Here is a 26,914-nt window from a genome sequence, read left to right on the forward strand (position 1 = left end):
CTGACCGGCTGCAGTCTGGGAATGGCAGGCCACCTGCTCGCCTGCTTTCATCTCCTGATATAGCTGAGATGACACCCCCGTTACTGATAGCCTTGTGACAGGCTTAGATTATACCCTGCTACCCAATCCTGCTTCTCACCTGCATCACCTGCCCTTGCCTGCCCTTTACCCAGACCAGTGGAGGCAAGGGGCAATTTGGGCTGGGGGAGGGCTCGGGTGAGGCCTCGATGCTGAGGCTGGAAGCAGTGGTTACACACAAGTTTTGGAAAGACGTGGTCCCGATGGGGAAGGTCTGTAGCCCAGGGGGTCCCGACTCCATGCCCTGAGTTCCGACGCTCAGGGCTCCCTCTCTTTCAGATTCATGCCAAGACCCTGGCTCTGGTTCAGAGCCCAGCGTGGTGGGCATCTCCGGGTCTTGCTTGTCAGCATTTTTAAGATCCGGTGCCCTAATTTGCTTTCGAAGAACCGTCCCTCCTTCATTCTCAGCCTGTGTGATGTCAGCGGGCTGCATCTCGGCCCGACCCCTGGGGCTGCCAATCAGTACAGTCCAGTTATGAACATGTGACACAAGTTGGTCCAGTGAGAATCAGCCTGGGACTTTCGCTGGAACCACCAGAAAGGGAAGTGCTCTCTTTCTACAGGGATTGCTACCTCATAAACCGTAAGCCCCAAATTGCTAGGGGGCATCTTCATATATCACCATCGGGGAAAGCCTGTCTGCTAAGGAAGTTAACGGAGAAGCAGAGCTGAGAGCTAGAGAAACACAAGATTTGATCACCCAGACCCAGCTGTGCCTGAAACCATTCTCCCCGTCGCTTTTAGTTAGGTGAGCCAATAAATGCCCCCCTTTTTTAAAAACCAGATTGAGATGGGTGTGGTCTTGTCATCTGGAGGCTCCTGACTAATACATCTGGCCCTGCCATTTACTGTGGTGTGATACGACATGAGTCACAACCTATTTGAACCTCGGTTTCCTTAAACTGCAACATGGGTATAGGGATGCCTAACTCAAAGGATTATTGTGAGGAGTCAATGAACTTGTGTATAAAAACATTTAACACAGAGCCCAGCCCATAACAAATGTTGAACAAATGGGATCTCTTATGAGCTGACTATTGTGGGTCAAGTAGGTGGGGATACTGGCTCTGCCCATCCCCTCTCTGGCCTGGCTCTGTCCCTCTCGCTGGCCTCGTGGAATCCAAGCACTACACAGTGTTCCCCAGACACCCATCTACCCACCTGGCTTCCCCGCCCAAGCCCCAATACTAACTCCCCTCAGCCTGCAGCAACGTTTCCTGACTTGAACCCCCCAACCCCCAAACACACTGTGTTTCCCACGCCGCTCCCATTTCTCTTTTGAGGGACCTTCCTCCCTCTTCCCAATTCAAAGAGCAGTGAATGAAACACAACGGAAAGACAGTGGCTACTCACTCCACTTGCCCAGACAGAGGCACTCTAAGATGACGAGCACGGGTGAGCCTCCCCACCTGGCACCCTCTGCCCCATCTTCTGCATACTTAGGGAAACAGACTTGCAAAAATCCATTGGGGTTTCACCATAGATCAAAATCTTAACCCTCTCGTAGCCATAACACACAATAAGAATTAGCATATATCTTGGAGAAAAACATGGTCTTCCAACTTCTGGTTTGGGGGTTCCCAGTGCAGGGCCAAACTTAAGGGAGCAAAATCCTTCATTTCCCCATCCTCAGTGGGGCCAGTGGGATTTATGGGTGTTTGCCAGAGTTAAAGCACCTAGTTCTGGCATATTAAGGATTTTAATCACCTTTACTGAACCAAATGGAGGTGAAGGCTTTTTGAGCAGTCTTATAGATCTGTGGGACCAGACCACTTTCTTTTTTTTTTTTTTTAAATTCTTTGTGTGTGAAGTATAAAGATACATGTGAAAAAGTGTTCATGCATGTGTATAACTCAATGAATTTTCACAAACCAAACCTACCTATGTAACCAGCACCTAGGCCAAGAAATGGAGCATTGCCTGCACCCCAGAAGGCGTTTCCTGCACAGGAACGGGTTGTAGGTCAAGTTTGTTAGCACTTCTATGCTGGTACGGATGTTAGAACTCTAGACTGACTGGGCAATACCTATTGCGGAGGAGGGGCACTAACATATTTACTGATTTTAGTGATATTTACTCTTACTTTTTCCAGGGTTATTTTAAAATGAGTTGATTCAAGTTGCAGCAGATTTTAAGTACATGGTGAGTCTGGAGGTCCCTTTTAATTGTGAAATGTGAGAATACTTTTGATTTATTAATTGTTGTACACCAGGGGTAAATGCTTACTCTCTATCAGCGGCCCCCAACCTTTTTGGCACCAAGGGCCAGCGCTCCTATGAGAATCTAGCACCTGATGATCTAAGGTGGAGCTGAGGCAGCGATGCTGGTGCTGGGGCGCGGCTGCAAACACAGATGAAGCTTTGCTTGCTTGCCTGGTGCTCACCTCCTTCTGCGTGACCTGGTTCCTAACAGGCCATGGACTGGTACTGGTCTGTGGCCCAGGGGTTGAGGACCCCTGCCCTAGCATTAGCTTTGGGACCAACAGTGTGATCAGAAACAAACCCTCGAGTCCACCAACTCATTCTCCTTTGCTCTGGAGAATGCCCAGGTTGGTCTCTAGCCCTGGCAGACCACAGGGATTTCATTAGTTGTAAGGTTTACTTTGGATCACAGGCTGCTAGACGAGAGCAGCCCAGTTTCTACAAATCCCCTATAAGGTAGCCAGCATTCAGGGATTCCCAAGAGATGTCAAATCGGAGAAGGATGTTGGCCACAGTGACACTGGGCATTGGCAGGGGACGTGGGCTGGCTCAGCCAGACTCTGGGAGGCAGACAGAGCGCTGCAGTTGACCTCCAGGGAAGAGAGAGCCTTTGTGATCAAACATGACAGTACTTAAAGTGGCCAAGCTGGGGACAAATGCCACTTGGGTGCCACCAGGGTGCACAGGCTTGTGGTCCCATTCAGAGCCAGGCTTGAACAGGAGTGAGCACACCCTGGAAGGTGCTTGGTAAACCCGTGTGATATGTGCACTGAAGGTGGGACAAGTGTCCAGGACGAAGGGCAGTGGCTTCCATAGCCATAGTCATGCTGGTCCGATTTCACCTTCGAGCTGTACTTTTCTATCCTTGATCCAGTGGGAAGGTTAGAAAAAAAAAAATAATAAAAATCTAGGATTGTTCAGCTCCCGACTGGGCGATCAGAATGAGAACTATAGGGTTGCGACTCCAGGCCTCAAAAACCCTGTGCCATGGGTACATGAACCTTCCTTAGCACTGGCCTTCTCATGCGCCAACTGGATTAGAGGGCTGGGATATGGACGAGAAACAGCGCATGGGATGAGCATAGCACACAATGCCGGGCACACGGGGGCGGGCCGGGGGGGGGGGCGGTCCACGTAAGATGCCTGTTGCTATAGGGAAGGGTGAGGCCAGATCTCTTGATGTTTGGTCAACAGTCCATGTGAGTTGCATGGTGACTTTTTGGTCTGATTCCTAATCTTTCCCCTACCAGTCCATTTGCAGCCCGGCAGCCAGAATCATACTCTTAAAAATGAAACCTTTGCTTAAAACATTCAGTGACTTCCCAGCACACTGAAAATAAAATCTAAACTCCCTTCGCTGGCCTGCAAAGCCCTGCGAGATCTGGCTCACGCCTCCCTCTCTGACCTCATCTCATCATGCCCTCCATGGGCTTCAATTAGTACCACAAACACGGCCAGTTCTTTCCTACCTTCGGGCCTGTGTGCACGCTGTCCTTGCTCCCAGGACATAGTTCCCGCTGCCCTTTGCACAGCTAACGCCTTCCATCCTGCAGGTCGCCTCATGCGGAGGCCTTGGCAGGCCACTCTGAGTAACGGAGGCCTCCCTCTCTCCCAGGCTTTGACTGTTTCCCTCTTAGAATTCACCATGATTTGTGATGTTCTTAACACTTGACATGAGATCTTATATCTTATATGTCTTGTTTACTATTATATTCTCAGGGCCCATCACAAGGACTGGCACGCAGTGGCCCTGTGTTGACATTTGCTAAATAGGTAAATAAGTGTGAGTATATGTGTTGACACACTCTTGTTCTAGAATGTCTCCCTCATTAACACACACACACACACACACACACATACACACACACTCATACACACACTCATACACCTCTCTGAGGGAACAAGCAACGCAGCTCTCTCAATACATGCTGGGTTGCTGGCTCAGAATGGGGCTGTAGCAGGGAAGGACTCGCCCTCCAGAACCCAGACAGAGTGGGGCCAGAGAGTGTGGTTAACTCAGAGCCGGCATCAGGGCCAGGCTGTCCCCACTCTGTGTGGGTGTGGGTGTGGCGGGCGTGGTGGGCCGTGGCTCAGCACCCCCACTGTGGGAGCGCGGGGGGGGGGGGCCGGGGGGAATAAACGGCCCTATTCAACCAGTGCAGCCTCAGCTCCTTCCCTGCCTGGGGAGGCTGCCCTCAGGAAAGGGGACTGTGGGACACTGGGCAGAGCTTCTGGCAGCCTCTCTCTGTGGCGTGGCCCACAGTGTGGGCCAGGAGGCAGGGATGCAGATAGGAATGAGCCAGGCAAAAGGAAGTGGAAAGAATGTTCCAGGTAGAGGGAGGAGCCTGAGCAAAGGTCCAGAGATAAAGAGATGAGATACAGACATCTGACTAGCTGAAGGGGGGTGGGGGGCAGGGAGGGGAGAGAGACAGAGAGAGACAAAGAGACAGAGACAGAGACAGAGACATTGCGGGTTTACAGGGGGTGGGCTGAGTGGTGCTAAAAGACCAGGTGGGTAACAGGGCTTTGATTACACAGGCCACACAGAGCAAAGCAGAGCAATTAAAGTTGTGTATTTCAGAAATACACACCCGAGTTCCTGAACCTACAAGGTCGAGGACCATAATTTTAACCTCGGGGACACAACACCTACAGATCCTTCTAAAGCCCTTCTTCCTCCTCAAGAGTCAGAAGATGGGGGCTGGGGCTGTCCAGCCTTCAAGAGATTCTTAACTACAACTTCTTGAATCAAAACCATGAAGATAAGCCATTCCTGAATTCCTAGCCCATAGAAACTGTGTGAGACGATAAATGTTTATCGTTGTTTTAAGCTGCTAAATTGGGGTGGGGGGTGATGGTGAGTAATTTGTTACACAGTGATAAATAATTAACACAGGCCCCTGGAGTACCTGAATCAGATATTTGGAGTGTTAGTTTCAAATGTAGATTCCTCAGATTTACCCAGATTCCCTAAATTAGATGGATGGGGAGAGGGGCAGAGGGAAAGTCTGCATTTTTAATAAGGCCCCTTGAGTGAATCTCATGTACCTTTGTGGCTGAGAAGAACTGAGTTAATCTAACTCACCCGACGGATCTGGAGAGGCTCAAAGAACTGATGGTTTGATCCTTATCACACATCTAAGCTGAAGGAGGCCTGGGCCTAGAATCAGCACGAGACTCCTGGTTCAGTGCTCCTCTATTGATTCCTCTTTTGTCCATTTCAGGTTGCTTATTTGAGAGGCAAGGCCTTTCTTTTCTTTATGCTTAAAACTTGCATGTAGCAAAATGCTACGGTTAACTACTTATCTGCTTAAGAGCCTGCTTTGCTTGAGAAGAACTATGTCAGCACTACTCAAAAGGTGGGCCTAGGGTTAAGAAGAGTAGGGGGTACTCAGCTGTACAGACAGCCTGGCACTGCTGCAGAAATTGCATGGGACAAGGCACCTCTACCTACCCGGGTGCCTCAGCTCCAGGCATTTCTCTCATGCAAACGAGATGCAATGTATACAAGGCAAAGAGGGTAAATGAGAACAATGAGGGCATCTACCTTAACCCCCACTGACCTGTCACTCAGGTAGGTAAGAATAATAGTTCTACTTTCATTTGTATAGCATTTGGGGGCTTAGAAAGAACGCATGCATGATCTTACTTAATTATCTTTGCAGACTGCAAGATAGGTCTGGTACCATTCTGTCATTCACTCCACATATTTGTTGAGCAGCTACTATGTACTCTAGGTATGGGTAATATATAGGTATATTCTTTAATAAACATTTATATGTTTATTATGTGCCAGGCACTGGCTTAAGCACTTTACAAATATTAATCCTCGTAACAGTCCAACAGAGTAGGTACTATTGTTCTTCCCATTTAATGAGGAAGTTGAAGTCCAGAGAGGTTAAGTAACTTTCCTAAGGCCCAAACGAGATTTGAAAGTAGGCAATCTGGCCCTGTTCACCAAGATAAAATAAGACATGGTTTCTGCTCTTTGAAAACTCCAGTTTTTAAAATCCCATGGCCACAGAAGAAGAAATGGAAGCTCAGAAGCATCTTCTGAATTTCTCCAAGTCACATACTCCTGGGACTAAGAGCCAGGCGTGATGCCAGGCAGTGGTCCTTCCTTCCACCACCTGCGTCTGTTCACAAAGGTTTAACAGAAGACAGGCAAAAGACTGGCAAAAAAAAAGGTGGGTGCTTCTAGAGCTCAGGAAGAGAGAGAATTTCTTCAGGCCTCACTGGCAAGTCTGAAGTATCCCGAGAGACAATAAAGCGAATGAACAAGCCTCGCTCGCTGTCCTGGTCGTCATGATTTGTGACTGTCTGCTGCCCTGCCGGTATTCATGCCTCCAGATATTTTGGGGCCATGTTATTTATAGTCCACGTTTCTATTTATATTTTCATTGAATTCTTGCTAACCCTAGCTAGATGTTCCCCAAAAAACCTAGAGAGGGGAGGATAAGAACTCTTTTTCACCAAGTAAGTCAAGGGGCAAAGGTGAAGGTCAAAGTCTTGGCTATGTGTGCAGTCTTTCAGCAGGAGCTCTTTGCAGGGAAGCGTTCAAGACAAGGGGGCTTTCTGCACTTTCCAAAGGAAATGGGGGGCGGGGTGGGGAAGGGCACAAAGCTGGCCTTATACAGAAGCAGCCACATTCTGCCAATGTGGTAGGATCGGAGGTGGGCCTAGAAGATCTCTGTTCTCTTAAAATGTTTTCCCTTTTGCATGATATTTCATCATTAGACATTTATTCCTTTGGTCTTAATACCTATTAGGTCACAAAATGTTGGGACCATGAGGAAACCTAGACAGTTTCAAGTCCAGTCCTTATATTTCATAGATGGGGAAACTGGCTCAGAGAGGCTATGACTTATCTTTATGGGGGAATCTGAATGAACAAATGGAAATCTATTACAATATACAGGAGACCATCCCAATGTTGGAGGAAGAGCTGTCAGACATAGCAAAAGAAACTAGGGATAGCAAAGGAGGCTCAGAATTCCTCTCTTATCAAGTTCTAGGAATGAACAAGTGAAACTATGTGCTGTTTCCTAAGGTTCTATTAGGTTCCCCAAATGAAAACTTCCTGGTTTGAGGATTATATAGAAAAGCAAAGCTGAACTGGGACTTCTTTCTTCCTCATTTTTCAGTCCCTTGTTGAATTGTGGTTTAGTAAACACTGTCTGTGATGACTGTCAGCATGTAGTTACCTTATAGGTTTCTGTTTACTAAGCCAGCCTTTGGGAAATCAAGTACTTCCTTTGGGGCATTATGCCTACAATTCCAGCATCAGCCAACAGGTAGATGGTTAAAAAATGGGTAGGTTAAGTGAAAGGTACAAGAAAATGATGTAATCTGTAGGAATCTGACTTTTTTTTTTTTTAAAAGGACAACATTGATCAACCTTTCATTGATATACTAAAAGAAAACATGATGCCAAACTTGCAACTAAATTTAAAGAAATGCAAACACCCTGCTGCGGGTGGCATGCCTACCATTTCATACCAAAACTCAACTGTTCATCTCTAGTACATCTTTGCTCAATCTCACTCTGCAACAAGCACTTCCAGGACATAGAAAACCGTGTTCAAGAGTGGACTTAGAAGTGGCAGGACCTGGAGTCATGTACCCCTTCTAGCTTGTGAGTCGTCATCTGTAAGGTGGGGTTGCTGTCATTAAATGAGATAATGTAAGCACGTGAAACCCTTTGCACATTATCTGGCAAAAGCATGTATTTAATAAGCAGCTATAATGCCAAGGCAGAAATCTCTCATTTACAACTGTTAATTGTAACAGTTCCCCAGAAATCTGTTTGCAACTTTTCCCCTAAAACAAATTCAACAGAAAGTTACCTCTGGGCCACTGTGCTCACGGTGTGAACAGTTGTTCCCTCTCTTTCAGGAGCAAATCTTTCTATTGAGAAAGAATGGCTCTGCCAACCAGGTCTTACTTAAGCCTTACCCTTATAAGTCTTTATGAATTATCAGTATGAAACTTGTAAATTCATCTTTCGGGTCAGATGAAAGCCTTGCCCATGAGAGAAGGCACCAAGTTATCAGTCACCCACTCGTCTCAACTCTTCTTCTTGGGCTCCCTGACTCTGAAGCTTAGCTCTGCAGTAATTGCACAGAAGAACAAAAGATATACCTTTAAAATCCGCTGCTTTGTTTTAATCTTTTTTTTTTTTTTTGCCAGAGATTCCTTAAAAGAGACCCAAATCTTTTTCCCTCCTAACAGTACAACATAACTGGACATGTGCCATATTATCTTCAAAACAATAGAGGGTTCATGGGCCAATCTCTCATATCGCCAAATAAAGAGACTTCTGAAATTGAAAACCTTAGCAATCTCTTGGCTCCAAAAACTTCATCCCATCTTGGAAGGGAGGGGAATAAGAATTTCTGACTTAACAGCCTGATCAGGGAGTATGGCTGGGGCCTGAGCAGCCTCCTAGTTAGGCTGGTTTTGGGGAACAGAGAGCTGTGCTGTGACTTACGCCCCCATCTCACAGGGTGCTAGAAGCAGGCAGGCAATTGAGGGATGTGTAGGGATGTGAGACCAAAGGGCTGGCCCTCACCGAGTTACTTGCATGAAGCCTCGTCTCCCCATGCACCTCTTACTGAGGTTAGAAACTGGTTCATCAATGACGATTTAGTAGTTTATATTGTGTGGATAGACTGGGCATAACCAAATACCCAAGAAGTGTCAGAGTCAAACAGAGTCACACAGCCTATGGAAGGGCTTTGCTGGACCTTAAAATAGTGCTTCTCCAACTTTTCTGTACTCGCAAATCACCTCTGCACAGCATTAATCTGCACGCTGTCACTTAGTGGGTCTGGGGTGGGGCCAAGACTCTGCGTTTCCGGCAGGTTCTCAGATGGTGTTCATGCTGCTGATCTGCGAACCACATTTTGAGCAGGAAACCTTAAAATAAGACCTCACTCTTGGAAAGAACCCCAGAGAGACAACTTACCATTTTGTAAGGAGCCCGATACTAACAAAGAAAGAGTGAAGATAGAGAATATAAAATATGGAGTCACTTCAACTAAGCTGCTAAAATTATTAACATTATGAATGTAGAGGCATGAGGAAAGGCCTCATTCTTGTTCTAACTAGCCTGGGAACTTGAACCGTTTGAATTTTCCAGTTTTGTGTCATACTCCAGACCTCCAGATAACCCTCCATTACCCCCTGAAGGACTCACATATCCAGACCACCTGATAGCCACCTGACATCCATTATCCGGACCCCTGAAATATGACTGATAACCATCTTGGACCACCCCTAGGGCTAGAATGCAGGACTGATTATTCTCGAGAATACACTTTCTAAGAAGAACTCATAATTTTTCGTTCTTCTTCAGAATGCTTCTGGGTTTTTGCCTAAGTGTCTTCTCAGTTTACAAACTCTTTGACCCTTGAATAAATCTTTATCATTTATTTCTAGCCAAAGCCTCCAGACTCTTTTTGGGTTCATTCAACACTAACAATCACCAAATCAGCATTATGTATCGAGTGCTTACTGTGCATTTCACAGATAACATTTCATTTGGTGCTGTCGGCAGCTCTGGGGGTATTTTACAGGTGAGAATTATGGTGGAGGTGCAGAGATGCTGAGTAAGGCTGGTCCAAAGTCACAGCTCTCGAGAGGCTGACTCAGGATCTGACTCAGCATTGTCTGGCTCTAAGGCCTCTGATGCTCAAACACAATGCTCACCTGCATCCGCCATAGAAAAGGCACAGAGTTTCAAGCCAGACAGCTAGCACCAAGTAGAAAGCCCTCGTGTGAACCCAGATCTACCTGAGCCCAAAGCCAGGTTCAGATCTGTTGGAACCACCATGCTCTGGGGCTGGCATTGCTGAGAGTAACACAGCTGCCTTTGGCAACGCAACTTTGGACATTCTCCCCGAGATCTGCTCCGATTGGTTCTCAGTAAGGTGAATTCCAGCAGGCCCCTTGTGCTCTGTCCTGGTGGGGGGAACAGAAGCGTAGCCCTTTTCCCTCGCGCCCTACCCCTGAAGGCTAGAGCGGGGCTGGTGCTGCCAGGCGCCCCCCCCCCCCACCCGCCCCACTCGCTTCCTCCCCTGCCTTCTGAAGGGGCATTCAGAGGAACAGACTTCATCTTCAGGCTGTGCCAGTCCCTCAGGCCCACTGTGGTCTGGAAGTTGGGCAGCCTGGCATCTGGGGCCTCCTCTGTGGACATCAGTCCTTGGAACTGTGGCAGTCAACGGGGAGAAGGTGTTTTCAGGGCCCAGAGTGATGGCGCTGCTTGAATCCAGGCAGCCTCTGGATGAATGGTGCATCAGTTCACATGGGCCCAGGGTGTCTCCAAGGGTCAGCTCCATTCCGGCTGGGGAAGGGCTCCGGCTTGGAGCTCTGTCCTTGGGCCTAGGTCCAGTTGGGGTGAGCTTGACAAACAGCGGAGGGGTCAGGCCAGACACACTGTGGAGATCTACCACCAGTGCCCCTCACCTCCTAGGAAGGGGGAGACTCCGAGCGCCCTCTCAATGGACCTAAGTGTTCTCCTTCCTCTACCATCACCCGCTGCCACCCCTCCTCACCACCCACTGAAACCTGGACCCAGAAACCAGAATGTCCAGTGTCTGGAGGCTCCTGAAGAGGGAGGCTGATGGCAGGCCTCCTCACCACAAAGCATCTTTTATATGCGCCAAAGGCTTCCGCTATCTCAGGCAGGAGGGATAAATTATTTCCTTTCAGCCCCAGGGGTGAAGCGCAAGGTAGGGCTGGGGGAGGGGTGCCGGTAACACCGGCTCTGCCATCCTGCCCGAGGCTGCCACCAACAGAACACGGAGTCCTCATTCTTGACCCCTCCCTCATCCAGCTCTAATCCATCAGCAAGGCCTCTTGGCTGTTCTTCTAAAATATATCTCAGCCAACTTCTCTCAGCCGCTGCCCAGGCTCGACCAAGCCGCCCCATCTCTGCGGCGCCTCGCCCACCCCCAGCCTTTCCCCGCTCCGTGCTCCCTCTCACCGTTCCAGTCTATCTGACACACGCGGGCTGAGGGGTCCTTTCAAAGCGGCAATCCGATCATGTGGCCCCTCAGCCTCAAACCTTTCGGAGACCTCCCTGCACGTAGGACAACTCCTCACCCCTTAGAGTGGCCCGGACAACTGCACTGCCCGGCCCTGTGTGGCAGCCACACTAACAGTTCACGCAGCCTCATCGACCAGGCTTCTACGGTGCCCCCAGAGGCCTAGCACCTTCCCCCTTCCCCTCCCCACCAGCTGCCCTCGTGCCATCATCTCTGTCACACCTGGGCTCAGGTAACTGACCTGTCATTCATTTATGCTTGAGCATGGATTTCCCGACAGCACCACTCGTAGGGCACAGCAGCATCCTTTCTAGGCATGGAGTGAAGGGATTTAACTCTTGTAAAGGACGCGTGAGCATCACGTAAAGAAACAATTTATTTCTGGGGGAAGGGGTTGTGGGGGAGAGATAAGGAATGTCACAGAAACCTGAAATCACTGGAATCCGGTGACTTTGCCAACAAGAGCAAGGTGATCCCTGGTTGCTCTAATTTAACTTATTCAATTTTGTGACTCAGCGACCAGCAAGAGGTACACTAGAACCCAGTCCAGGGCATGTTTTTCTGCATTTCAAATTAAACAGGCTGACAGAGACCATGAAAAAACGCATTTCTACTTAGATCAGAGGCTTCTTAGGGAAAATACCCCAGGATACACTCCATTCAGAGCTGAGGGTGCAGGGCGGGTGTTTAGGGGGTTGGTTCCCTTCCAGAATTACCTCTGGACAAGGAAGACACAGAGCAAGCTGTAACGAAATGACTTGACTCTGTCCCTGTTCTTGAAATGTGGGGATGACACAGGGGGCTACGGAGCTCCACACACATTCATTTTCAAAAGTAAAAAGGGCCCTTCGGCGGTGGCCTCCAGCAAAGCTCATCATTCCCAGAGAGACCTGCAGCACTGGAGCTGAGAGTTGCAAAGCTACCGGTTCTGCTATGCTGTCATGGTGACGAGGGCGGGGCCGCGCAGCCCCCTCTCTACCTGTCAGCCTAGATCGGCCGTCTGGGTCATCGACTCCTCAGAAAGAACTTCCTTGCTGCTTTTGCAAATTACCGCGGGCAAGGAAGGAGAAGCAAGAGTGCAACCAGGGCCGAAATGCCGTGGGAAATGCTGAACAAGCAGAGAGAGGGCAGAGAAAGGAAACCCCACACTCGGGTCACGCGGGAAAGCCACGGCGAAGGCGGGAGGGCCGGCGGCACCAGGGCTTCATTCGCACCACGCTGTCTACGCATTAAGCGCTTGGAACGCCATCCTAAACCATGGGTAACCCATTTGACAGCTGAAGAAACCGCCCCTGGAGGCCGTGTGACGGGGTCGGAGTCGCACGGCTTATGCGCACGTGAGGAGCCCTCTCGTTCCTGGGTGGCTTGGCCACAGGAGACACTTTGGAGTTTCTTGGTTTCAGGGCTCCTGTCTATCCAGCCTTCTGTGAGGATTTGGCCCCCCAAACCCTTCAGCCCTAGCTCCACGTGCTTCTTGCTGTTCTTCAAGGCCACGCCCTCTGTCGCACTCAGTTCACTACCCTCGCTGTCCCCTCAGCCTGACACTCGGCCCCGGATCTGCCCACGCCTGGCTCCGTTCAGGCGTCACCTCTGCAAAGAGGTCTTTTTTGACCATCCGATCGCAGATGCCAACGTACCTGCTACCGGATCCGGTTATTTTTTTGTTCTGGAACTTATCACTATCAGATTGTATTTTGCTTTCTGACTCCCCCACTGGAAGGTGAACTTCCCGAAAACCGCTACGTCACCAGTGCCTACAGCTGGGCCTGGCACAAAGCAAGTGCTCAAAAAACACCTGCGGCAGGAATGCACGCACAGCTCGTCCACGTAGTGTCCAGAGCCGGCTGCAGACAGCGAGGCCTGTGAACCGCCCGCCCCAGATTACAGAGCGAGAGGATGATTTTGGGGGGTGGGGGCAGTAATTACAGCAAGAGAAGACCCAGCACTTCCAGAGGAGGTGAGCGGAAAGCCACTTTTAAAACAGTGGCTGGGGCCTCTCAGGTCTGTAATCTTGTCGATCTTTTTAAAACCCTGGCATTATCAGCAGACCTTATTTTTCTTTCTCTTTCACATCTTTCCCTGCCATCCCAGGTCATCAGAGGGGCTTGAAGACCTCTGAGACCCTTTCCCTTGGGGGCTGTGGTATGATAGCCGCCTCCCTCCAGGCTTCCAAGGCCCTTCAAGGAGGCTTTCTCAGGAGGCGCCTGGTGGAAATGCGCAGGACCGCCTACAGCCCAAGGAGAAGGCTGACTGGCTCTAGCTAAAGACATCCCTTCCCCCTGTTTCCTTCTGCACTGGAACAAACACCGGATTTGCTGCACAGGGCTCTGGGGGGCAGGGAGAGGAAAGCCCAAGAGACCGCACTTACAATTCACCCAGCACCCTCCTGAGCTGTGGCTCTTCGTTAAGGGGCCAGTACATAAACTGGTGAGCCACTACGAAAGAACCAAGCATGCCTTCTGTCTAAAAATACATGCCTCTAAGCTGGCAAGGTCACAAGGCTGCCTGCAGGCTGGCAGCACCTATTCTGATTATTATGGTCATAGGCTTACTTTTCTTCCGGTGCTAATTTCTCCATGACTCATGAATCCAGGAATATGTATACCTATGGGTGGGACTGACTCAGCCATTGGGATGAAGGAGCTTTATGGAAGGAAGCTCAGAAGCCCAGAACCAGCCAGCACAGAGACACAGATGGCCAGCGAGTGGGAGGAAACCTCGCGCGGCCTTTGCCGAGTGAGTTCACCTCTTTCTGCTCCACTGCCTGGCTTCCGAAGTCCCTAAGTCCCTGGTTGCAGTTGTTTGCTTTTTACATCAGCAGCTACACCCTCGAGTTCACTCTATAATGACCATTTCCTCCCAGGGAGCCTCCTTGGGCTGGCAAACTCAGGATACACAGGAAATCTACTCCAATCCCAGGATGGGCAACAGGAGATGAATTTTCCACAATAGTCAGAACGTTCTGTGTAGACAATAGGCTGCCCTGAGAGGCTGCTGACCCCACCATGCTTGGCCAAGTGTGCTGAAAAACTTCATTTCCACCCAAAAAGCGGGAGACCCCAGAAAGCACAAGATACACTTGTTGTGAGATTGTTCTCTCTGCTCCCTTCACTCCTGTAAATCTTCTCAACAAGGCACGAACTGCCCTTTTTGTTCTGGATTATCTTTTCGAAGGTGTTTGTATAGCAAACAGTCTCAGGAGACAGAGGCAGTGTCTTGCTCTGCCTCTGAATGGCAAGTGTGCGTATAGCCTTGAGAGACTGAGACAGTCTTTCTCCAGAGCGAAAGGGCAGGTTTGCCTACTCTTTGTTAGAAGAGATGTAAGCTCCTTAAGATCTGGGTTCTTTGCCTATACTGAAGCCCGTGCAGGCATCCATCTGGGCCCCGGGGACGTGGAGCATCGGGAAGCGGAGGCCGTGGGACCTGGAGGCAATGGGAACTGATGGCAATGTGCTCGTCCTCGTGCTGCTGGCTGTGCTGTCACAGCCTTTTGTCTCCGGCCCAGGAGTCTCCTGCTTTCTGCTCGCCTTCGGGAAATAAGGGAAAGCTAACGTAACTGGCTTGTGAAAAGGGTAAAATTTCATTTCTTTCACAGCTCTCGAGTGGAGTAGTTCTACTCCTCTTGAGGGTGATACCCAATCTCTAAGCTCCAAGTCTGCCCTCTTTCCAGCCCCAAAGAGAAGCCCCAAATTATAAAAATATATGTAAACCAAAGAAAGGAAAATTCCTTCCAAAAAAAAAAAAAAAAAAGAGTGCTCTGCTTTGCAAAAGGTTTTACCGCATGCCTCTTTTAAGTAGAATAGCATTTAGGATACCTACAAGATGTGATATGTCCCAAACTGCTGAATTTGCTTTGAAGGTTTTAGGGCTAGGCCTTCACATAAAACGAAGTTGACCCCTGCTCTTCTGTTGGAGGTGGGAATGCCGAGACAGGCCCGGGATGGAGGTTCTCGGGGGGCTGCGGTCCATCCCCTGCCTCCTGCATAAGGACCAGCTGGCGCGCCGCCTCACAGACCTCTCCACCTCTGGAGAATGAACATCAGTTACTAGGCCCTGTAGTCAGTCACAGTCCATATCGGTTTCCCGGGTTTGATAACATAGCGTAGTGACATGAGACAGTGCCCTTGGGGCAAGCTGGGCAATGGGTTTACCACTCAGCGGCTATGTGATGGCAGAAGTGATCTGATAGCACCATAAACTGGCATCGATGCCGCCGGTCCTGCGGTCCGGGGGTGGGATTGGCGGGGAGGAATGCAAAGCACCTAGGAGTTCTACAACACTTTTTCAGCCTATAAGTATTTCAAAATGAACTTTAAAAAAAAAAAATGATGTGACTTAGAAAGGAACCAAATGGCCAGTCTTGTTAGAGTCACAATTAAATAGAGACAGATAGCTTTGGGGCTATCCTGTTTGCAACCATATTAAGATAATTAACTAAATGGTTTAATTGCAAAAAAAAAAAAAAAGAAAAAAAAATCAAGTACTTAGTGCTGGTGACCTCAGCCACTCAATAGAATGAGAGAGTTCTCCGGGGTCATCTCCTGGTCCACCCACACGGTGCACTCCTGAAGCACAAGATAGAGATCGTAATGGGAGCCAGAGGGACCACAGGCAGAAACTCCCAGTCGCTAGCCTGGGAGATGTGGAGGCAAGCAGGGAGGGCCAAGGACAGTCTGGCTAAGCCTGCCCGTGGCAGTTCCTCCCTGCCAAAGAGAAAGCACAGGGCACAGTTAGCAGGAGCCTGGCTCTGCGGCTTAATGGCGAAGTGGTGGTAGAAAGTGACGTGACTTCTCTCTGGGGAAAGTGCCACCTACCCTGCAGTAAAAACCGTAGAGTGCCTAAAACAAGGTGAGGCACATAGTAAGAGCTCAATAAAAGGTATCTGTATATAAAGGAGAAAGTCTAATTTGTGATCAAACGGTAAGTCTTAACAAAGCATCTACCACGTGCCCAGCTCCACAATGGAAAGTCCTGCCAAGAAACCACTTGGGTTTTCCTTCCCAGGATGCCTTGCTAGAGAACCACCTGTCCCACATGGGCCTGTAACTTCTCACCCCTCCCATGGGCTCTGCAGGCCTCACAAATGCTGATGGTCTGGGTACAGTGGATCTTCACCCCCAGGGCCTAGAAACAGGTTCCAGCCCAAGTGACAACAACTGAGGGGCCTTCATTAATGGTAGTTCCCTATAAACCTTTATATAGGTTTTTGAATGGCATATACAGGCTCCCCACTCTACCACCTTGTTGGCCTGCTTACAGCTGTCCACTCTCTAACCCCCACTCCAGCAGTACTGCAGAACATTCTATTTGTCCCTTAAGAGCCAGTAGGCACATCTAGGGTGAGCATCTCCTGGGATGGAGCCTCTGCCTTTGGCCACAGAAGCAACTGCCCTTGCTACTCTTCGAATCTACAGACTGACCTTGAACTCAGACCATACACCACCAAGACATAGCCTGTGTTCTAGATCCTAAGATTTACAACTCATGTGTGTAATTTTCTGCCAAGATTTGACTGGCAGCTGAGCAAGCATGTAACCATGTGAGCCTGGATCCCTTTCTTCTCTCAATTTCTCTGCTTTCTCTGTCACTTCCACTAGCCAATCAAATTTCTATGCATCCTCAACTATGAGCCTGCAGCTAGCTGGGCCAAAGCAAAGCAGCTGGCCTACCGCTCCAAACACATCCCCCAGACCCGAAACCTGGGCAGGAGAAACACACGTACATCTCCAAAGCTAAAACTGAGACTCTTCTGGTTCTCTCTGCTTCCTCTCGTTGGGTTTTTCTTGCTCTGAAATTTTAGGCGAGGCAAAAGGCTGGCAGAGCTGTTCCCAAGGCTGGCTGCTAACCCTCCCCGGGGTTTTAATTGTGAAGGTGGCTGGATTAGCTCCGAGTGTTTGAACTCTCTGAGGTTCTGCTGAGTCACTGCTGCCTGGGCTGAGCCTGGGGGACTCAGCAGGTGACCACAGCTACCTACTTCAAAAGTAGAGAGGTAGAAACAGAGATTCAAGCTGTTGTTAGGTAACACAGTAGATCTGTGGTTCTCCTGCCCTGAGCCCCTTACCACCCTGCTGTGGGTGCTGGCTGCTAAGGGCTCATAGCTGCCCCTTCTCCAGAGGCATGATCTTAGCCCTCAGTCCTCAAGAGCCACCTTGCCACACCCCACACCCTCTGAGGGAGAGGGCAGCCCACAGACAATGAATGATTGACATAGGAGTTATAAAAGTTGCCCTCTAAGATGGGACAACCCTCTGGTGCCACCCACCCTCAGTGTCATCCCTCGCCCTGTCCTGCTTCCCTCACTGCCTTAGGATGTTTACCTGCGAGCAGGCCTCAAGTTACCTGCAAAAGAATTCTAGTCTCAGGCTCTGCTTTTAGGTACCTTGACCTAAGAAAGGCAACGTTCATCATTGCTCTTCTTTGACATCCTCTCCTCTTGGGAGACTCAAGTTTGTGGGGGTAGATTGGGAACCTTCATGCCCCAGGGTGGGATTCCAAATGGCCAGCAACTTCGGAGAGAGTGAGTGAGCAAGAGAGAAGCATCAGAGAATGAACCCCACCGAAGGCAGGGGAGAAAAGCAGCAAAACTTCCTTTAGGATGGGATGGGAGTGGGGGGCTAGCCAACCTCACTCCCCTAGACAGTATCCCCCACTGTGCACAGATTACATCTATATGGGGGCTGGAAAGGGTCCTATGCTTGCCTTTTCCCAGAAGGAGGGTGGCATGGGTGACTTTATGAACAACTGTCATTTATTGAACATTTACTACAGGACAGGCACTGTGCAAAGTGCTGCACATGAATTCTTTTCATCCTCACCACAATCCTATAAGAGGAAACTGAAGTTCAGAGAGGCCCTCAATCCTGCAGCAACTGTCAAGTACCCTCTTCCAGGGTAGCTGGTATGGAGGGCAGCCCTAGCTCAAAGTCAGAGATAAGAGTTCTAGTATTGGCTACACTTCCTGGCTATGTGACCTGTACAAGCCTGCTAGCCTCCTTTGGCTTCAATTTCCTAGTCAGTAAAATGGGGACATAACCTTACTGAGAGGATCTAATGACATGACACATGTGGCTGTGCTGTGAAACATGCTGGACACGGGTCAGGAGGTGGTAATAACAAAGGCTAACATTTATCTAGGCCCTACCAGAGGCCAGCCTCAGTTCTAAGCACCTGAAATGTTCATTTTATCCTTACGACATGCCCATGAAATAGATACTATTATCAGCCCCATTTTCCAGATGAGAAAACTGAGGCACAAAGAAGTTAACACATTTGATAACCAACAGAGCCAGGGTTTCCGGGGGTGAAGCCAGGCAGTCTGATGCCTGAGACATTGGACTATCTTTGAGCTTCACCTCGCCCTCCAACCCCACCCAACCCTCCAGGTCAGCTCCGGGCTCCCCTCTTTCAGGAGGACTTTGCAGCCTTCCTTAGCTCACTATGAGCTCCTTCTCCAATCAAGACTGAATGGCACAGTGGTAGAGGACCACACCCTGCCTTAACTGGTTTTCTGATTAGGGAGTAGGTCTTATCTCTCTCACTAGCTTAAGGAGTTCTCAGATGACAAAAACAGATCCAAGTGTCCCCTGACTCAATCGGTCACCCCAAACCCCAGCACTGGGCAATTATCCTGAGCCTTGGCACAGCCTGAGTGCCTCCTAAACACCCACAGATTGAATGATAATGAGGTGCTCTCTCCCTAGAGTGCTGGCCCATTCTTCTTGAGCAAATAGGCAGCCTTCATGCCCCAAGGTCAGGTGCACGGAAGCTTCATGTTGGCTCTGGGACACTTGTTTTCACAGCATTCCAGGTGGATTCCTAGGCCCCTGGTGGGCAGAGCATCTGGGTTGTACTGGAGCAACATCGAAGATCATTACAAACCTGGGTGTTAGATATTCCAAATATCTTGAGACTCAGAGCAAAGCCAGGCAGAGCACAAACGTGCCACTGTTAACTCCTCGAGCAGGGATGGAGAAGCAGTCCTCTGCCTCCATGGAAGGAGCTTGAAATGAGGTTCCCTCCCCACTCACTGACTGGTTCTGGTCCTGCCCAAACTGGGGAATTCAGAAGTTCTTCCTTGTAGCTAAATTAATTCTCTCCCACTTTAGCCTAAGACTCAGAGGACAGGTGGCAATGTGTGCTAGTCTTTCACTGCTTTTGAGAATGACATTTTGAGAAGCACATTTCAGAGAGGAACCACTCTCCAAGGGAGGTGCCCTAGGTATGTTTTCAAGTCAACACGCAGGTGCTGACCATGTGCAGGCTGTGTGGCAGGATTAACGAGACACACATCCTACTTCTTGCAAAGGTCCCGCGGTTGGCTGTCATCCTACAGGCTAGCCCATGGAGGTCCAGGCCTGGCAGCAACCGAAGATTATATGACACACCTGAGAGGTTTTCGTCTAAATTACACAACATAATCAAATGCCTTAAACATGTTTCAAAACGATGCAGAGATTAATGCCCTTTACAGCTGGACCGGCGGGGGTTCAAGTACTGGCTCTGCCGACTCACAGGCTGTGTTACGTAAACTCTCGGCGCCTCGGCTGGATCATGGTGCTGGGAGGACTAGAGGTCACGCAGGAGAGTGGACTCCATTTAAGTTTCTCAATGATTATAATGAGAGCCAGTGGAAAGAGTTCAGCCTACAGTTTTTCATCTTTTCACAGGAGAATTTGATCTCTTGTGCTTTTTGTAAAAAGGACCCAAAGTCCAAGAGCTTGAGAAACTCTTCAGAAGTTACACAGCCTTGGGCCAGTAGAGATGACCTTGAAATGGTGCAAGTGGCCCCTGTGAGGGCAGTGGCCTTCAAAATCGGGCACTTCCGATCCTCGATCCCCAGGGGGAGTTGTTAATATGCAGATTCTTAGGCCTACCTTATCCAGAATTTCTGGCTAGGTAGCCGGCCTTTTCTTGGCCTAAGGAAAGCCCCTCCCCAGGTGGTCCTCCATCCCATCGGCAGGTCCATCCAAAGCTTACCTGGGAGGAAGGGGATGATTCTTTGCTTGGGGTCCTTCTGGCCACCTTCAATGGGAAACTTATCCAAAAGCTGCATCTGAGAAATGGGACAAAGGGACAGGATTCAGAAGACTGGAATGGCCCTCAGCGCCCCTTCCCCACTTCCACTCCACTGCTCCCAGGCTCTCCCGTCCTCACACGCTCGAGTGACGCCTCAAATTCACCTTTTCACAGATGATTGAAAAACCACATGGGGCGTGAAAGGAAGGAGGCCAGAGCTCTCTATGCATCAAATGGGGTGTCTGAGTAATCTCAGGGAGGCTTGGGGGCACAGGAGGCGGTATCTGAAGATTGCCCCCACCCCAGAGCAGGCTGGGGTAGAAACCAGCAGGCTTTCAGGCCAGGATGCAGGTGGGGTTTCCAGAGGCTTTTCTGGGCCCAGTTTCTGTCATATGTCATACGCTGGGTAAGCCCTTAAGCCACCTGCCATCCCAAACCCTCAAGAGCCAGGACTGTGGAAAGCCGCACCTGATACTTCAGACAGACCACCCATCTTCCAGAACCCCTCTACAGAAACAGACCCAGATGTTATTTTAATTGCAAAACCAAATCCAGCCCCTTGTCCCCAAGGCTGGAAGGTCCCCTCCCCCATTTCCTACCTTCCTACCCTTGAGATCGCCGATGTTTTCCCAGGGACAGACCCACTGGAAGAGTTTCCAGGGTTCTGGAGGAACAACTTATTTTTTTCTTCTGCTATTCTGGGCTGAAATTCTGTATAAACTGGAAAAACACACAGGAGACAGGATGGCCGAGGCCACGGACAGCCCCTGTGCCTGTGGTTAATCTCCCTTCCAAGGCACAGGCGGAGCTTGGTGGAGAGGGCAGGCCTGGCTAGCCCTGTGGAACCAGCTGTGTGGCCTTGGGCAAGGCACGGAAGCCCTCTCAGTTGACCCTCCGGAGCCTCATTGGTAAAATGAGGAAGGGCAATCACATGATATCTAAAGTCCTTTCCTTCCTTCAGATATTTTTGGAGTACCTACTTGGAGCACTGGGCACTAAGGAAAAAATGGCAGGAAAGAAAATATACAAAGCCTTTGCCCTCAGGGAGTTTACATTCTAGTGTTTGGAGACAAACTCTAAATAAATATGAACAATGTTAAGGGAGGTTTAAGTGCCATGAAGATGAATGAAGCAGGATAAGGTGTTGGAACAGAGCAGCGTTGTCATTTTACATAGAGTGGTCAGGTGGTAATTCAGAGACCTGCAGGAGGTGAAGAAGCAAGCAGAGCTGGAGCGAGGCAGGGAAGTGCAGTGCGTTTCTAGGTAGAGGGGACAGGAAGTACAAAGAACCTGGGAAAGGCCAGAGTGGCTGGAGTGGAAAGACCCAGGGGCAGAGGCATGGGGAATGAGATCTGAGAGGCTGGATGGGCCAGGTCATGGAGAGGATGGTTCTGGCTACAGGGTAGTGAACGGGCCACAGAGTGGAAGCAGGGAGACCAGTTAGGAGCCTATTGATGATAACTCGGATCAAAGTGGTGAAAGTAGACCTACACCAGATTTTATACGTGCATGCACATATGCATATTCCCATCCATCCTCCCACCCATCCATCCACCCACCCGCCCATCCACCCACCCATCCATCCATCCATCCATCCATCCACTCGCCCACCCACCCAGCTCTAACACATGACTTGAAAATTCTCCTTTGCATGATCATTATCCAACACGTGAAGGGCGGGCCATTGTCGGATTCCATTCAAAACAAAACAGAGGCTGCACCATTATTAACTTACACTTTCCTGAATACAGACTCATGAGTTTTCAAATAATGTTGTAAATCCATGTCTCAAACATTTAATAATTGCTTGCTATGTATAAATGTGGCCACGGGCCATAACGCCATATACTTAGGACTTTTTTTTTTAATTAATATGTTTTCGAATAAATTTTACACAGAGTAGGATTCATGTTTTCTCTTTTTCCTAGTTTCTTCACTCATATTCTATTTTGTAAATTTTATTTCTGTATTACATAAGAATTCATGTTCGCTGAGGGAAAAAGACTAGAAATTTCAGAAGCAGTGGGTGGTCAAAAAGAGAGTAAGAATCATTTATAACCCCTCCCCCTGAAAAAGCAACATTAACATGTTGGGATAGATCTTTTCCAGACATTCTTCCATGCATGTCAATAAAATGAGCTCATCAATATTCTTAGACTATATAGCGAACATTTTCTCCTGTTAGTGAATATTTCCATATCGGCATCCTTAATTGTGTTCAATGTTTGGAAGGGCCATAGTTTATTTACCTACTCCCCTTCTGTTGGATTTTTAGGTTGCTTCTGATGACTTTTTACTACTTGATGCAATGCCATAGTGAATCGCCTCGTGTATGCATTTATGCACACTTCTTTAATATCTTTTCTATTTTTGTTTCTTTTTTGTTGAAATCCATGCATATTTAAAAGTGCCTTCAATCTTTTCTGGAAGAAGACTGAGAATAAATAAATGAATAACTGCTATGTGCAGGCAAAGCCTGGGGACTCTGAGTATGGCTCCACAAAATTTCTGAGGAAGAGCATGGAGGTGTCTGAGGAGAAAGGCAGGCCCAGCGACACACCTGCCAACTTGTTAAAATGCAGGCTCTGATTCAGTAGGCTCCTGGCAGGGGCATGAGATCCTGCATTTCCACCAGGCTCACAGCTTGTGCTCACAGGTGGCATTGAAATTCTTGTAGCGAAGCTCTGGAGCTGTGCTGTCCTACTCGGCAGTCACCAGCCACACGTGGCTGTTAAGCACTTGAAATGTGGCCCATCCAAATTCTGATGAACTGTATGTGTAAAATATACACCAGGTTTCAAAGTTTTAGTACAAAAAAAGAAAAAAAGAATGTGAAATATCTCAATAATTTGTATTGATTTCATGTTGAGATGATAATATTTTGGATATATCGGGTTAAATAAAAATACCTTAGAAATAATTTCACCTGTTTTCTTTTACATTTTTAAGTGGCTACTAGAAAATTTAAAATTACATATGTGGGTCATATTATATTTCTATTGGACAGGCTGCTCTAGAGCAAGACAGTTCTGTCCGTACTTGAAGCATGTGAGGGTGGGTATTCCTGGGCCCTGCCCGGAAGTTTGTGAACCTTTACTCTGGTGCTAGAGACAGATAAGCAAGTTCTGGAGTGCAGGGGAATGGTGGCTGAGGAGGTATGAACAGGATCCTGTGGGCCCAAAGGAGGAGGTCAGGGAAGGCTTCCTGCAGGAGGCGAAGCCAACTCTATTTTGGCAAAGTGACAGTCACGTTCCCTGTGCCTTTCCTGCCAAAGAGCAGTCTGAATTCCCTCAGTGGGTTCATGTGCCTCCTGGAAGGCAGGGACCATTTGACAGCCCCACAGATTTCAGCTTTCCTTCAAAAGGCCCCTTGGAGGATGCTTTGTACCGTCTTCTGTAACACCTTTTCCTCTTCCCCGACCTCTGTCTTAATCTGTGCCCTCCTGGGGCCAAAACGAGCTCATCTCTGAGAGTACTGGGTCAATGGGTCCTGTCCAGAGCCATGAGTGCCTAGATGGTCTGCTCCCCTCCACCCCTAACCCCAGGTACTGAGCCCAGCCACACCTGTCACCTAATCTCACCACCACTACTGAGCCAGAAGGGCCCTAAGTGTTTGCCTTCTCCCTCTCCATCATCCTCAAGGCCCACTGGCCACAGGAAAAGGAAGCACCACGAACCAGCTGCCAGCAACACTTTCTGTGCCCACAGCTCACCTTTCAAAGGAAGCGAGTCCCCTTGTTCAGACTTTGGAGTAAACCAAATAAGGGCAGCCCGGTTGAGTTTACTCCATGGGGGAGGGGTGTGAGGAGTGGGGGGCTCCCACAGCTCTAGCATTCAGTGTCTACGGCATAAACATCTGGGGTCACAATGGATATACAATTCAAATGTCACCCCATGTGCTGGGAGCAGGCAGGTTGCAAAGTGGTTCTGTAACCTGCCTAATTTGCAGAACTGGCTTCCATAGACAAAACACACACACAAAAGGCTGAGGAGGGCTGCTAATGAAGAAGCCCGCCTGGGCCTTCCATGGGGAGGAAGTCTGAGTGCGTGGGCAGTGAGGAAGGAAGGCTCCGCCCAGCAGAGACTTCTGCTATGGCCACCTTTTCAGGCAGGAAGTGGATTCTCCTGTCACTCCAGCAAAGGCCTGACTCAGGCAGAAAGAAAAGCAGGGCCCCTTGCCAGGGTCCTTCTTAGAGTGAGAGGCATTTGGCTAATGGAGCCCTTTGCAACCACATCAGAACCTCGCAGTGTGCAGGACGCCTGGCTATTTATCTAAGGGGTGGATAGTGTGAGAGATACAGGACAGCTTGGCTCTAAGAGCTGGCCCCGCCAGAGAAAGCTGATTCAGCAGCTCATCTTGGGCAGAGCTGAGCAGCAATAAACACTGGGGAGAGAGAAGGGTGGGTCCCCGAGTCCAGCTGGAGCACATCTGTAACCCGAGGCCAACTCACCCTACTGAGAGGGTGGAGGTCCCAGCAACTCCAGCTTTGGAGCTCCAACCCTCAAACCTGAATCCACTTTTCCAGGTCAGGAACAAAGGGAACATTACTCCAAGAGCCTGAGGGTTCCCTGACCCAGAAATTCCTCTTACAAAGAAAGAGGTAAGGCCACCCGATCTCCCTGGGGACCATGACAGGTCTAGGGAAACCTCTGAACTGGTTTGCCCATTTACTAAAGGCTTACCAGTCCCTGTGTTAGATACTGGGGACACATCAGGGAGAATCACAGAAACAAAGATGGACAACAGCGATATGTGTGGCTTTCCCTAAAGTTCTCATCTACTTGTGGCCTGAAATGTACTCTCCTGTTCCTTTCCTTCTTTGATGACCTTATCAAGTGACATCTACCCTGGACAGCCTTCTTTGCCCATCCCAGCCTAAAGTCATACCACCTTTCTTTGAATTCCAAAAGCACTCCTTGTTGAAATTCCCTATTTCAATTCTTCACAAAGTCTTTTATGATTTTTTTGTACGAGTTCCCCTCATTGCCCAAAAGGAAGCACTTTTCCCCCTGAATGGCACTGGTACCCTTATAGAGAATCAGCTGACCATAAAATGAATGAGTTTATTCCTGGACTCTCAATTCTACTCCTTTGATCTATACGTCTATCCTTATGTCTGTACCATACTGATTACTGTAGCTTTGCATTAAGTTGTTTTCTTCCTTAATAGACTTCATTTTTTAGAGCAGTTTTAGTGCAGAGAATTCTCCTGTCCCCCTGACCCCACACACTGGCAGGTCTCCCCACCGTCAAAATCCCAGGCCAGAGTGGTACGTTTGTCACAACCGCTGCATCTACCCCGGCACGTTACTATCACCCAAGGCCCATAGCTTACATTACGGTTTGCTCTCGGTGTTGTATGTTTTATGGGTCTTGATGGATGTATAATGACCTGTTTCCGCCTTTATAGGATCATATAGAAAATAGTTTCACTGCCCTAAAAATCCTCTATGCGCCGCCTACCCATCCCCTCGCCCCTAGCCTCTGCAAACCACTGATGTTTTACTGTCTCCATTGTTTCGCTTTTTATAGAACGTCAAATAGTTGGAAGCTCACAGTCCTGAACCAAGTTGCATTTCTGAGATAACCCCTACTTGGTTATGATGCATTATCCTTTTTATATACTGCTGGACTTGATTTGCTAATATTTTTGTGAGGAATTTTGCATCTGTGTCCATGATGGATATTATTCTGAATATTCTTTTCTTATAATGTCCTTATCAGATTTTGATACCAGGATTATCTGGTTTCATACTCCTGTTGGAAAATATTCCCTCCTCCTAAGAGTCTGTATGTAAGATGGCATTATTTCACGCTTGAATGTTGGCCCTAATGGGTTCTCACACCTGTATTAAAAAGAGATTAACCCCTGGAAGGTATAAGACACTAGGCTTAAGAGAGAAAATAAGATGAAAAAGTTCTGGAAAAGGGTAGCGATGATGGTCGCGCGCCAGTACGAACGCACCTAATGCCAATGAACTGTACACTTAAAAAAAAAGGTTTAAATGGTAAACTTTATGTTATGTATATTTACAAAAATAAAACATTGTTTTGCGTTACATATATTTTACCATAATAAAGTGGGGGAGAGAAGGAGATCCTAATGCTGCAGGGTGTGGAGAACCAGCGGAGCACAGACATTGCCTAGCAGGAATCTTTAAAATTCTCCCCTTGTCACCCCAGGAGCAGCCGCTCAAAGAGCATGAAGCAGAGCTTTCAAGTCTGGAGCTGGGGCTCGAGCTACACCAGCTGACTAAGTGGTCCCTTGCGAGGCACTTACCCTTGTCTATACAACAGAGGAAGATGATGCGGCTCACAGGGAAGATACGAGAACCCTGAGGATATGCTTGCTGGGCATACTCTATAAACGGAAAGGGGTAGCACAAGCATGAGGCGGCATGGCAGTTGCTCAGAAAGTTCGCAGGATGAGGCAAGGTTGAGGATGGGTGGACAGGAGGGATACAGGCTTTCTTGTCAAAACCACTGTGGCTCTCGGGGAACAGATTTGACACCCCATGTATCCCTGAGGCAGCAGCCAAGGAGAGAGACAGAGCAGAGAGGACCTGTCCGTCC

General features: G+C 48.8%; 1 protein-coding gene across 4 annotated transcripts in view; it reads right to left on the minus strand.

Annotated features, from left to right (window-relative positions):
* SH3PXD2A (SH3 and PX domains 2A) overlaps positions 1 to 26,914 on the minus strand; it is a 213,972-nt gene that overhangs the window by 120,837 nt on the left and 66,221 nt on the right. For 3 of the 4 annotated variants that reach the window (XM_016154473.2, XM_016154470.2, XM_016154472.2), the window contains exon 3: positions 20,303 to 20,378. In XM_016154473.2, the coding sequence (XP_016009959.2) occupies positions 20,303 to 20,378 (76 nt within the window). Of the gene's footprint in view, positions 1 to 20,302; positions 20,379 to 20,940; positions 21,130 to 26,914 lie in introns of those variants that run through there. The other variant, XM_016154475.2, reaches the window with a different exon arrangement.

Source organism: Rousettus aegyptiacus, unplaced genomic scaffold (genome assembly GCF_014176215.1).
Source record: "Rousettus aegyptiacus isolate mRouAeg1 unplaced genomic scaffold, mRouAeg1.p scaffold_m13_p_6, whole genome shotgun sequence".
Lineage (NCBI taxonomy): Eukaryota > Metazoa > Chordata > Mammalia > Chiroptera > Pteropodidae > Rousettus > Rousettus aegyptiacus.